Genomic DNA, 14,362 nt, shown 5'->3' on the forward strand with positions numbered 1-14,362 from the left:
TCATTGTAACCACACTGCCTTTTGCCCATTTCAGATTGCTGAGTATGTGTTTGTGATATTCATGAGCATTGAGCTTAATCTGAAGATTATGGCAGATGGCTTATTTTTCACTCCAACTGCTGTCATCAGGGACTTTGGTGGAGTAATGGACATATTTATATATCTTGTAAGTTTTTGGTTATTTCCTAAATGAAAACTGTAATGGTTTTGTAAAATCTCCTGCATTTCTTGGTATAAGTGCAAGATATAGTATGAGTCACAGAGGTTTAGATTCCCTAACTGAATTCTTAAATGGACTCTAGAGTAGTTCATAGTTCATTATATGCAAATAAGGGCCATGCATGTAAAATCTAAATTAAGAGCATCATAAATATCTATGGATAGTTATGTTGTTCAAATACACTAATCACAATTTTATGTAAGAATGAGACATACATGAATAAGGTCTAATGTAGCAAACCTAGTTTGCATCCCACACATCTTATGGCTTCTATACTAAAAAAAAAAAAAGTTTGTCTCATATAAACCATGTTATTGATTATGAGCCCCTTATTGTTGAAAGCCAACTGAAGTGATTTTGATTGGACCTCTCTCCTGATTTCAATGCATAAAATACCTGGCTATAGCAGGTGCCCATTCAACTGTCCAGCAAAACTGGCTGGAAAACCACAGAAATGGGCTCAAAGAATTTTTTATTTTTTCTGTATGTCCAAGAAGGCATGAAATCATTGTCTTTGCAGACACAACAAGGAAAATTGTGATCATTAACAGGTGGCATGTTGCAGATCATTGATAAAATAGCAGTAACCTTGATAAAAGGAATTCCAGCCATGCTGACATCAGCAGAGCCTCCAGAGTAGTAAGTTAAAAGAATGCACTGGTGTACACACACACACATGGTGTGGACACCTCCATTTCTTTCCTACATCCACATGATGACTTTTCTTTGAGGTATCTAGCAAGTCCAGATGAGGTTTGTTGTTTAAAGTTAACAGATTGCACGTACAACCAGTGAGTGGAATCTTTGCTAAATGAAAATTTGGGGCCAGTTGGCTCTCAGAAAATGTAACTAGCAGGGGATGAATTGTATAAATTCCAGAGATTATTTTTTCCCCTTTAGGTGAGCTTGATATTTCTTTGTTGGATGCCTCAAAATGTACCTGCTGAATCGGGAGCTCAGCTCCTAATGGTCCTTCGGTGCCTGAGACCTCTGCGCATATTCAAACTGGTGCCCCAGATGAGGAAAGTTGTTCGAGAACTTTTCAGCGGCTTCAAGGAAATTTTTTTGGTATGTTGGAATTATCCTTTGATTCCAGTTCACAGTAGTCCAACTCTAGTAGCTAATGAGGAAAAAGTGAGTCTTGCTTATCAAGGTCAATGCAATAGTTTTGGTTATTGCCAGAGGGTTACAGCGGCACTAACAAAACACAAGGCACCTTCAAACACTTTACCCATGGACACCTCTGGCGTAGGAGTTTATTTAATTCACCTAAAGAGAAGCACTCTGAGATTTGGAAGAGTTCGTATCTGCTGACTCTTTCTGTCCTACCTCTTGACTCTAATTTATACTCTGGGTTTTAGTTTCCTCCCATCTGAAAATGAAGGATAAGAAGATTCAACACCATGTACTCCACAAATGGGATTAGGAATTCATGCATTTGGGCTCCTAATCTCATTCTGTGTGTTCTTGAAAGAATATAGCACAGAATTCTTCTCTAGATCGCAGGAGTGTTAACACAAAACAACTTTAAAAATGCAACATATAGGTATAACCCACTTTAAGTAACTTCAGCATTACAGTAATGAGTGATTACAAAGATGACTGAGGAGGCAAAACGTACTTTTTAGCTGGGCAAATGTTGATTTAGAGTCTTCTGAAAACAAGGCCAGAGATAAAACAACAAGAAAGAGGCTCATTGTTCACAATCTGTTACAGAAAGAGCTTTGCCTTACAAAACAGTGATCAAAAGATTATTTTTATTATTTGATGAGGTCTGCCTGTGCATGAGAAGCATGAGTTAATTTACATAGGCTCGTTTTGGATCTTGCTTTCTAGAGACATACCTGTGATGAGAAAACAGCTCTAGTTGTGGTTAATACGAATGTATTTTAGAGATAGATTGTGATGTTACTAGAGGTATATCATTGCTGATTTTTTTTTTTTTTTGAGACAGAGTCTTGCTCTGTCGCCCAGGCTGGAGTGCAATGGTGCAATCTCAGCTCACTGCAACTTCCGCCTCCTGGGTTCAAGTGATTCTCATGTCTCAGCCTCCCAAGTAGCTGAGACTACAGGCACGTGCCACCACTCCCAGCTAATTTTTTGTGTTTTAGTAGAGACGGGGCTGCACCGTGTTACCCAGGCTGCTCTCAAACTCCTGACTTCAGGAGATCCACCCACTTCGGTCTCCCAATTGCTGATTTTTTTTTTAAAGATGTGTTTAAAAATTCTTGTTTTCTTTATGCAAAACCATAAAACGGTAGCTCTTCACACAGCTGGAATTAAAAGAAAGTATCACCTGACCACTAATGTATATGAATCTTTTGATCACTAATAAATTTTAGAGGAGAATTTGTGCCTTTCCCTGATGGTGGTCAGTGTGATTTTAGTATACTTAGGTGTATGTTTAGGTTATTCAACAAGTGCAGTTCACTTGTTCCAAATTTTACCCTCTGCCACTCTTCTCTGCTGAGACCAAAGAAGTCAGCCAGCAGAGGGAGCATGAGTTAATTAACAGATTTGCTTTTCAAGACGGAATTCTCTCCTTTCCTCTGTGCATAGAACATTCTTCTAATGCACACCTTCACAATTACAAGACAGCTAAGCCACTGTCTGGCTCGTTTGTACTCTGCTAATAAAAATATGAATCCAGGCTGAGCACAGTGGCTCACGCCTGTAATCCCAGCACTTTGGGAGGCCGAGGCAGGTGGATTGCCTGAGGTCAGGAGTTCAAGACCAGCCTGACCAATATGATGAGACCCTGTCTCTACTAAAAATACACAAATTAGCTGGGCATGGTGGTGGGTGCCTGTAGTCCCAGCTACTCGGGGGGCTGAGGCAGTAGAATTGCTTGAACCCAGGAGGTGGAGGTTGCAGTGAGCCAAGGTTGCGCCATTACACTCCAGCCTGGGCAACAGAGTGACACTCCGTCTCAAAAAAAAAAATTATATATATGTGTGTGTGTGTGTGTGTGTGTGTGTGTGTGTGTGTGTATCCATTTGGGAGAAAAATGGACAAAATATAATTATTTAAACATTTTTTCTTTTCCATTAAATAAAAAAGAGCAAAGTGTTGATTTTAAAATCAGAAAAGTTCAAACCATTTCAAAAATACCTTATTCCATTTTCTTACATGAAATTCATGTTTCCATTTAAAAAATGCAAATCTTGTTAATTTTCTCCTTTTGACCTTCCAGTAAGGCTGATTATATGGCCTATGGTGGAAAAGTTAAAATATATCATCAAAAACCCATGATTTTTATACAATGTTATCTTAAAATTCCTATTTATGTCACTGTTTAAACCAAACCTAATATTTAGTCTTTACCAAGAGATTTAACATTTCATCAATTTCTTTCAGGTCTCCATTCTTTTGCTGACATTAATGCTCGTTTTTGCAAGCTTTGGAGTTCAGCTTTTTGCTGGAAAACTGGCAAAGTGCAATGATCCCAACATTATTAGAAGGGTAAGATGTACCTTTCTGTCTTTTGAAATAAAAATTTAGGGTCAAGTGTGGTGGCATGTGCCTATAATCTTAGCATTTTGGAATGCCGAGGAGGGATGATTACTTGAACCCAAGAGGTCAAGTTTGCAGTGAGCTATGATCATACCACTGTACTCCAGCCTGGGCAACAGAGCAAGAGACCCTGTCCCTAAAAAGAAGAAGAAAAAAATAAGGTAGTTTACACTCCCTTGGCAAATATGTGGTACCAGTGGCTGCCAAGCCTACTTTAAGAGCTCCCTATACAACTCTAAGAATTCTCCTCCCACAAACTCCTTTTTGCTTAACATGCGATATGTCTCTTCTGGCTAGAAAGTTTAATAAGATGAAAAGCACACCTCAGAGAATGTCACTCCTCCCTTCTATTCCAGTGTCAATCCACTGCTGACAACTTGAGCGTGGTCACCCAAGATTCCAGCTATTATAGCTGTGAGCTTCAGATACTTTCCCTTGAGGTCTTAGCTAACTTGATCCTTCCTTTGTTGTCATACAAGACTCGTATCAGCAAACAGCCCATGCAAAAATGTCCAAGAGACAGCATTTGGTTCTCACCCCTTTTTACTGCTTCCCCACTCCAGCTTTCTCCCCATTAGAAAGCCAGTGCTTTTATATTAGCTCTAGCTGCCCAGAGTCTCCCTCTTTATGACAACCAACAAGGACCTCCACAAAGACCCAAACTTGAATACTTGCACTACAGCGTTTCTTTCTCTTTCCTCAGTCATTGGTTATAAGGGGAGGCTCACTGCTGTAGCAAACCCAATATTTCGGTAACTTCACATAATGAAATGTATATATTGTATCTTGGATCAGTTGCAATATATACATTTGCGATATATACAATATATACAGCTCTCCTCCAAATGACCACTCAGGGACTCACATGCCTTCTATCCTGTGTCGCCACCCTTTGCCATGTCTTCAGAGCCTTCTTCAATGAGCTGGAGATAAGAGTGGAGAGCCATCTCCATCTGAATGGGCTGTGGGAAAATCCTCGGCACCCATGTTCCTCTGTAAAGAGCAGGGATACTGCAAGGGAGATTGGAATTTAGTTGTGTGTTCCAGAAAAAAAAGGTGGGGGGGGACACAGTTTAGTTAATAATTAGACAATTTTTGCAATATCATACTGTGTCCCATTCTCGTAGGATCCTTATGTTACAAATAGATTAATAAAGTAATCCAACTACTGCTGATGTATAAACTAGAAAAGTATTTTATCTTTGATCCCAATAAAATGATGCCTTAGTTCCTAAATGTGTATCTTCAAAAGGCCTACTAGATCTGAACTACATTATATATTTCTAGCAAATATGGGTATCTAATATAGATTTTAAATGATACAAATTGTTCTCTAATTGTTACAAAATACAAGTTACATCTTTGTCCAGCCAAAATACACTATAAATTACATTAATAATGAGAATTTGAAACAAAGGCCAGACTGGGAGAGAGATTCCAAGAGCTTTGATAAATCTGAGAAGACAGAACAAGGAACATGGCCTGACGGTCATGCTGTATCAAATTAGCTGATAAAGAAAGTGACAGAGACCTGACGCAAACATCCACAAGCTTGTGTGTGGAAAGAAGAGTGATTTTCGACCTACGCTGAACAGAGGCCAGAAAGATAATACCAACACTTCAGGGTGAAGCCTGCTAGGAATCTTGGATGACTCAGTATATTAACAGTGGCCTAAGAGCATGGTGATTTTACATTATCTAGTCATCCCTAGCCAAAGCTGAAGATTGATGGTGATAGCAGCCAGCAGATGAGCATAGACACAGATTTCATGAAGCATTTTTCCTGTTTCCTAGAGCAGTGAGGTCTGTGCAAGGCTCAGATGGAAAGCCTAAGGAGACTTAGCCATCACAGAGAGTACCAGCACCAAGCAGAATGATTGAAAAGAAATTGGCATGGTGAGACGGGGCTTGAGTCCTTTTATCTTCTCAAATCCAAACATAAGAGGCCAAGGCCAAGAATGCCATATGAGAGAAGGTGACGTCAGTTCTGTCAGAGGACTTCAACCCATCTGACTAAAAGAAGAGATAAATCCAAAGAAAAGGGGAAAGTAGATACGCCGACATTTAGATCACACACAGTTCCTGTTAAAGACAGCGAAGCTTGAGTTGCTGCACCCATAGTTTCCAGTTGGGAAGACATGTTTTTTTGTCTGAGGCTGAGCACTTCCTCCCTCTGCTCCTTTGTCTGTTTTCTTAAAACTCAACAGATGGCATGAGATCAATGTAGATATAGATATGGAGCCTAGGACTTAGTCACCAAAGTCCTGTAAACAAACGCTGAGGATACCCTTTGACAAATAGTCATTAAATATCAGTTGTGTCCAAGGCACTGTGCTAGGTGAAATGAAATGTGGAACGGAAACATTAGGAGGTCCTTGCTTCTGTTTTGCAGCATTTTCTGTCCAATCAGAACATGTGTTTCATGTTCAAGCAACAGTAATATAAAGTCAGCAGTTTTCAAAAGCCTATGAGAAGCAGAAATAATGTGCAGCCTATGACATCAGCATGGGAAATTGTGCTTCCGACTGGGAGTACTGTGCTGGGAGGGCTCCAGGGAGGAGGCAGGATTTGAGATGAGCAGGAAAGGACCTTCCAAGCAGAGCAAGCAGTGAAGAAAGACGCAAAGCATGTGAAGAAGAGTCACAGTGTGGAGGCAGGGACAGAACAAGGAGGAAGGAGCATGGGCTTCGAAATCACAGCTTCTGAGATTGGAATCCTACTTTAGGAGAGGTGGTGGCCTGGTCTGGTCACTTAATCCTTCCGAACCTATGTCTGCCTCGAATGCTTCTCACACAATGATATTATGAAGATTCGATTACCTTGTTTATGCAAAGTACCTAACCCAATCTCAATAGTGAGTGTTCATTTCATTCCCGCCCGTGTAGGAAAACGCTGAAAAACAAGGTCAGAAATGGAAGTTAGGGAGAGATCCTCAAGCACCCGAAACGCCTGGCTAAGGGGTTTGGAATTTTGTTGATGAGAAGAGACACCACAAAAGGTTGGTAAGAAGAGGAATCAGACATGTCCTAGTGCCCACAAAGTACAAAGCACTGTTCCTAGTGCTGTTTTTGTTACCCATATGCTAATGAGGATATCCATTCCTAATGAGGAAAACAGGTGTAGAAAGATTAAATAATTTGTCCAAGGTCACCCACCTAATAAGTGGAGAAGCAGGGAACTAGTGTCCAGGCACCCTGGCTTTTCACCAAGATACCAGACTGCTTCATGCAATCAAAGATGGGCTCAGGTGGGTTCAGGAAAACAAATTGGAAAAGGCAGTGAGGCCAAATACGTCAAGGGACCTTTATACAATACACTACAATACAGCCTTTTCAAATAACGTTCTACATAAAAAGGTATGGTTATGGAAAGATAATCACAATAAAGTTTGAGCTGAAAAAAGTGGGCGATGGAAGAATGAAAACTTTATGAGCTCAGATACGTAGAGGAAGAAAGACTGGCAGGGTATACTCCGAAATGTTCATTGTGTTTGTCTGTGGGCAATTGTAGGTAAGTTTTCTTCTTTTTATTTGTCCAGGCTTTATAAATCAAAGATGTGTTATTTGTACTTAAAGGTTCTTATTTTAAAGAATTGTGCTGATAATCCAGAAAGAAGTAACGTTGGCATTACTGAACTCCGCATAGTAAGAATGGAGACGTGGGCCGGGAAGGACAGGGAAAGCCCAGGGGACCCTAAGCTTGATGCTGGGCTACTGCCAGGATGCTGGTCCAGGGACAGAAAGGAGGAGGCCAAGCGGAGACATGGTTTAGGGTCAAAGAAGGCTTTAAGCAGATTAAAATGGAATTTCTGTTGAAATATTCAAACAGTGATCAAGAATTTTACCATCTACACCCTGAACCCAGAAAAGAGATTTAAGTTTAAAATATGACCATCATGGCCAAAGAAACAAAAATAATCAAAGGGAGAATAGAAAATGGGTCAAAAATTTCCTATAGATGTTTAATTTTTAAAACCCATTTAACAGTTTTATTGAGATATAATCCACACAGTACACCCACTTGCAGTGTACAATTCAATGGTTTTTTAGCATATTCACAGAGTTGTATATACGACAGCCACTTTTAGAACATTTGTATCTCCTTAAAAAGAAACCCTATATCTCTTAACTGTTATCCCCATCCCTTTATCTAGCCTCCACCTCAAGCACTGAACAACAGCTAATATTCTTTTTGTCTCTATAGAGTTTACTGTTCTGGACTTTTATATGAATAAAATCATAACATATGGTCTTTTGTGACTGTTTTTTTCTCAATTCGCATAATATTTTCAAGGATCATCCATGTTGTAGCAGGTATCAGGACTTCATCCCTTCCTACGGCTGAATAATATTCACCTGTATGACTGGACCACATTTTGTTTATCTATTTGTTCAAAAATGAACATCTGGGTTGTTTCCACCTTTTGGCTATTGTGAATAACGCTTATGTAAACATTTTGTTCAAGTTTCTATAGGGACATACATTTTCATTTCTCTTGGGTAGATACCTAGGAGTAGAGTTGCTGGCTCATATAGTAACTCTGTATTAGTGGTTTGAGGACCTGCTAGACTGTTTTCAAAAGTGGCTGCACCATTCTACACCTGCCTCGGTATGTAAGGGTTCTGGTAGCAGGACTGCAATTCCTCCACATCCTGGCCAATGCTTGTTGTTACGGTTTTCTCAGTGGGTGTGAGGTGATATCTCATTATGGTTTTGATTTACATTTTCCTGATGGCAGATGGCATATAATACTGAGTATCTTGTCATGTGCGTTTTGGCCATTTGCATATCTTCCTTGGAGAAATGTCTACTCAGGTCCTTTGCCCATTAAACTAATATTCTCAGCATCAACTTTTAACTGCCTGTCTCCAAAGTCTTTGTTACTATTTGCTGGGTGGCTGTCCGCATCGCTGTTGTTAGATAAAGGACTTTTGGTATTCCTATCAAAAAAGATAGAAAGAAAAAAAGAGTTTCCTATCCATTATCTTTTCTGAGTTCATTTTCTGACCAGGTTCCCCCTCTCCCCTTGTTTTTCTACTTTAGGAAGACTGCAATGGCATATTCAGAATTAATGTTAGTGTGTCAAAGAACTTAAATTTAAAATTGAGGCCTGGAGAGAAAAAACCTGGATTTTGGGTTCCCCGTGTTTGGTAAGTGTATTAGAAAAAAAAATATTCTGGAGAATGCTGTTTTTCAACATAAGGCTTTAAATAAGTGTAATAAGGCATGTAACTGAAAGTAATTTTGCTCGAGATGTGAAAATGATCTTAAGTCATACAGGGTGAAACGCTAGGTTATACTGGAAGACAGAAATCGGGTAAATAAGAGAGCAAGTAGTACACGGAGTTCTACATAGCTTCATGAAACTAGAGAAATATTATCTCAGTATTTTCTAATACTTCAAAAATATGTATCTGGATTCAAATGGCTTTAAAAATTAGCGAGGCTTAACAAAGGATTTTCCTTCAAATTAAAACTAAACTTATCCTGAGTTTCTATCTTTAAAGGAGGATCTGATGTCCTCATAATAGAGCCCTAAATCATAAAGCTGTTTCCATTTTAAAACCCATTTACACTGAAGGATTTCCATTATTGAAACACTGGAGAGGAATCATCAGTAAGAAAGTCGATTGCTTCCAACTTTCCCTTTAATATTCCTTTTTTTTGAAATGGAGTTTCCAAAGCACTTAGATCAAAGCTAGATATAGCTAGTACCTTCTTTCTCATCTGTTTTATTAATGACCATGAGTGGATCTCTCAGTCTGTGTCATTGATGAATTGAGTGTTCTGTCAACTTTATTTGTCCTTTGAAATTGTTATCTGTTTTTTAAATTTTCTTTTAGAAAATTTCTTAGAATAACAACTGAGCCACAGCAACTCTGCTTTTGTCACAATTGATGTTCTTTTCTAAATGTCAAAACTCTTTAAGAGGAATAGCATTTCACCCAGCTGTACCCTAGCACTCACTCTTACCTTTCTTTGGCATTTTTCTAATACGAAATTTGCTTTTATATATAATCCAATATAATGCATGTTGGGTTTTTATTTTTTAAAATATCCAAGAACTAAGAAAAAGGGTTCATTTAGGGTATGTGGCTTCAGCTTGGAGAGAGGAATGTGAGACATGAGAATATCCTCGCCTCACTGCTAACTAGAAAAGCCATCCAATTTCCATTGAAACAAAAATTAAAAGAGCATAAAAATTTACTTCCATGAAACAAAAATTAATTATAGCATAAAGTTATTTATGTTATAATTTATTAATTAATGTTCATTAATTCAAAGATAATATCATGGAAGTAAATGAAGTCAAGAATAGAGAACACTGGGGCATTTCATTTCCTTCACTATAGAGAAAGGTGGAGGATGCCTCCCACCTCTGCCAAGCGAGGTACCCCAGGGGGATCACTTAACATCAGAGACAGGCAAGGCAAGAAGAGAGACTCTTGTAGGCCAGGCTGGTCATCACCATCTGGAGAGCAGGGTTATCTGGTGTTCCTGGAGAGCCCAGTAGTCACTGCCTAGGGCCATATCATCTGAGTCTTCTTGAGCCCTGCTGCAAAGGGCTTTGTGCTGGGAAAGGGTACCCCCATCCAAGGAGTTTGTAGGTATGTTTCCAGGAGCCAGACCTGAGAGTGACCCAGAGACTACACACTCACAGGAGGAAAGGTACAATGAGGCACTCCTGGGCTGGGGAGGGGGTTCAAACTCTTGAACACCTACGGCCAGAATCCAGTTGTATCAGTTGCACAAGACTTGAACTTCATTCCTCCATTCCTTTCAATGACATCCCACCTCAGCCATGTGAGAATCTCGTGGTGGCCTGAAGAGGAGGAGTGGAAGTGAAGAAAGTGGCCAACTTTTCTTCCTTTCCTCAAACCAGGGTCCTTGAACTGCTAAGGATGGGATTGTTATATGAGTTATAAGATCAGTTGGATATAAAACTGAATGACTGAAAATAACCAAAAAGCTCTGGGACCTCTGCAAGAATTCAGAAAGGGAGCTGGAACACACTTGAAGCTAACATTTGGAGAAAAGTACACCTGCCAGTTGTACCCTATAGCACTCAACCTATTCCATAAAACCAGCTACATGGGATTTTTAAAATCAAAGTTATTTTAAATGCAATATTTTATGGAAGGTAGTATTAGGAGTTTCAAAGGCAATGCCATTCTAGAAGCATAAGCAAATAGGCATTCCTTGAACATCATCACAATTGCTCTTGTCCATTTCTCCAGGATCATGTGACTTGCATTGTAGTGAAATAGACACCTTTGATCTAATAAATGTCATCTGTCACCATGATAACTTTTTACACTTTCCTTCTTTAGTAAGCTAATCAAGAGTTAGAAGCTGAAATTTTGTAATTTTATATTGGCTAAATTATGATTAAGAAAATAACATATCTAGGAATACCCCTAGAGGAATGCTTTGGACATAAATATGCACTAATTCAGAGACAGTCTAGTTTCAATATTCTCTCTTCAGATTAATAAATGTACTTTCTTCTGAATCACTCAGACTTGATGAGTCACCTCAATAAAAAGGATTAAACATATCATAGATTATAAATATGGTGTAACTTATTTTAAGAAGAGGTCTGGAATATAGGAAAATGGCATGCATGAGAGAAAAATCAACCAAGTATTCAGGCTTATAATAAATGTATTTATTGAGTGCTTGCTGTTCACCAGGTAGTATGCTTGTCTCTGTGATATGACCCTGAATAAGCTATGGCCCCTACCCCTTAGGAGCTTAAAGTCTAGTGGTAAACAAAATAAAATTACAAATAATTTTATATAATATGTTAAGGGCTTTAATGCTGCACAGATAAACCCCTAAGCTTACCTCTGGCTCACCCAAAACTCATCTCCATGTAATTTTAAGCTACACTGTGATACATTCTAGGCAGAAGGTGATCAGGTTTTATAGGGTCTAAGGCCCAAACAATTTGGGGTACCAGGGTCTTGGAAGGGCCTGTACAAAAGAGGGGTCCTACCACTTAGGTTTCTTTGGCTTCATGGTATTCCTGCCTCTGATTCCTACAAAAAGGCTAAGGGTACAATGGACACACAGGAGAAGCACCTAACCCCAACTACGCAAGGCCAAAGAGAAGGACCAGATGAGAAGACACACTAGGTTACCTTTTGAAGGACAACCAATAGGAACTAGCCAGGTGAAGGAGGCAGGGTCAGAGGCAGATGAAGAGTAAAGTCTAGGCATAGGTTTGTTATTACAAGTTAAGACAACTCTCTGGCCAAAGCTCAAGGCAAAAAGGGTTGGGGTGCTGTAGGAAACTCAACGTTTCTGATTTCTTTTAGGAGAGATGGTTGTGTAAGATACAGCATGCCGTTTTTGGACAAAGTCGTTTTCTGCATTTCCACATCCAAGGGCAGAGGCTCAGTCATGTCTTCAGGGTGCCCCCATGTTCCCCAAGGGAAGAGCAGCTCTCCCTACCATGATCTTGGGGGGCCTTTGAGCACCTCCTCTGGGAGGTAAAAAGCTGACAAAATTATGTGGTCAGAACTAATGTCTTAGTTTTCTGAATTGGACAGGCAAGATTACAGTATTTCACAAATTAACTAGAAAAAATGACAACCTTTTCAATTCAAGGAAGGGTAGCAGGTAAAAATGACAATAATGGATGACATTTGGGATTTATTGAAGGACTCCGTAGTTATAGGTGAAGTTTCAAACTTTGCAATTTTGCTAACACGAGCAAAGCATAAGAAAATACCTTACATGATTAAAACTGAAAAAGACTTATTTTTTAAAATGTGATAAGTTCTTCTAACTGCTGAAGTCTTTGATGCTACATTTTGGTTTTCTCGGTTTAGTTAGAGTATTTTTCACATATTCTAACTTCTAGAAGATATGGAACATAAAAGTAGTTTAAGTTGTTGCAAATTCAGCTAAGAAAGCACTTCTACAAAAAGAAAATGAGCAGGTAAGGAAGTCCAACATCAGCTCTGAGAACTGGTTCACTTGATTTTAAAAAATCCTTATTCAAGAAAACTGTGGCGTCTGTAGAATACTTGTAACTTCTGTCTACTGTAAAATATATGAAATTTAGTGGAAACATCCCAAAGGAAAGATTGTTGGAAGCATCCAAAAGAATATATTTGTACTTTCATACATAAAAAATACAAAGCAGAATTCCAAAATATGAATTTCTGAGTGGGGCTTTTGCACTATATTAAAGACCATCTCCACTAATCAGCCCTAGGCCCTTAAGAGCAAATCAGTTTCAGTTTAATGTTTTCTTCTTATATCTTCATCTATTTCATATTGAAAAAACTTATGAAGGCACATCTTGTGATTGTCTTTATAGTTTAAAAAACATGAAAGATGGTGGAAAAGTACAGAAGCAGACTTTCCCCAGAGCGTTGCCTGTCATGAGGGTTAAATTTTGAGAAATGAGCTAGCAGGGGGAAAAAATGATCAAAATATAATTTAAATAGGCTCCACGGGGCCTACTCTAGTCAATGGTCCAGAGCTCAGTTCTTCATTAAATTCAGGAAATATACTAATAGTCCATGATTTTCCAGTGTTTGGTTGTGAATATCTTAATTATTTAAAATTAGTCTCTAATAAGAAGGAAAGAGGGGGGAAAACACTGAAACCTTCTTCTATTAACAAAAATGTTAGCTAAGAACAATAACAATTAAAGAAGGTGCACTCTAGTAAAAAGGATCACTTTTATAAGTGGGAAGAGAAAAGTATAACCATGTTAAAAGAAGAAGAAATGAGACATCCCTGGCCCCCAAAGAAGTGGGAGCTTAACAGTGGGTACACATCAACATAAAGATGGAAATGCCGGACAGTGGGGATTTCAAATGGGAGGAGGAAGGAAGGAGGACATAGGTTGGAAAAATTACTTGTTGGATTCTGTGTGCACTATCTGAGTAACGGGTTCATTAGAAGCCCAAACCCCAGCATTATGCAATACACCCATGTAACAAGCCTGCATGCGTACCCCCCGAATCTGTAAGAAAAAAGAAAATGAATAATAAGCCAATGAGTTCAGGAATCAGGAATCAGCGGTGGAGGTAGAAAGCATACCACACATAAAGGAGACCAGACTAAGAGTCCACTGAGAAGACTCAGAGTTAATAAGAAAAACAATCCAACTGGAAGACAGTAATTTGGAAAAATACAGACTACAAGCAAACACCTCTTGCTGTCTCAGTGACCTCTAAATGCATCACTACTTTATGGCCCTGTGTTCACAATGACGACACAAGGTGAAATAAAGTGACTAAATTCTACTCTACACTTTCTATACTAACACAGGCAATTGCAATTTATGCCTTTAGAAAGGTTTTCAGTTACAAAACTGTTTCAAAATCCACATCCAAAATCCAGTGCTTCTTTGTGTAAATCAATAAAATCATCTGTCCAGCCCTCAGGGTAATCATGGCAAGGTAGAAACGTTGCAGAACCTCTGAAGCTAGAACTAGAGCTGTTTTACATTGAGATCACCCCATCATTACCTAATGAACACAATTATAACACATCAATGCATTGTTATGATTTAGCCACTGAATGCCATATAGTATAAAAGTGTGTGTATGTACATATACACACAGATGTGTGTGTGTGTGTGTGTATGTGTGTGTGTGTGTGTGT

At 38.9% G+C, this 14,362-nt stretch overlaps 1 protein-coding gene across 1 annotated transcript in view; it reads left to right on the forward strand.

The window, feature by feature from the left end:
• The window catches only part of NALCN (sodium leak channel, non-selective), a 229,742-nt gene that overhangs the window by 180,108 nt on the left and 35,272 nt on the right, over positions 1–14,362 (forward strand). Inside the window, exons 19-22 of the mRNA XM_030922022.1 lie at positions 35–166; positions 1,121–1,288; positions 3,578–3,682; positions 8,777–8,883. Coding sequence (XP_030777882.1) covers positions 35–166; positions 1,121–1,288; positions 3,578–3,682; positions 8,777–8,883 — 512 coding nt within the window. The remainder of the gene's footprint in view (positions 1–34; positions 167–1,120; positions 1,289–3,577; positions 3,683–8,776; positions 8,884–14,362) is intronic.

Source organism: Rhinopithecus roxellana, chromosome 18, assembly GCF_007565055.1.
Source record: "Rhinopithecus roxellana isolate Shanxi Qingling chromosome 18, ASM756505v1, whole genome shotgun sequence".
NCBI lineage: Eukaryota > Metazoa > Chordata > Mammalia > Primates > Cercopithecidae > Rhinopithecus > Rhinopithecus roxellana.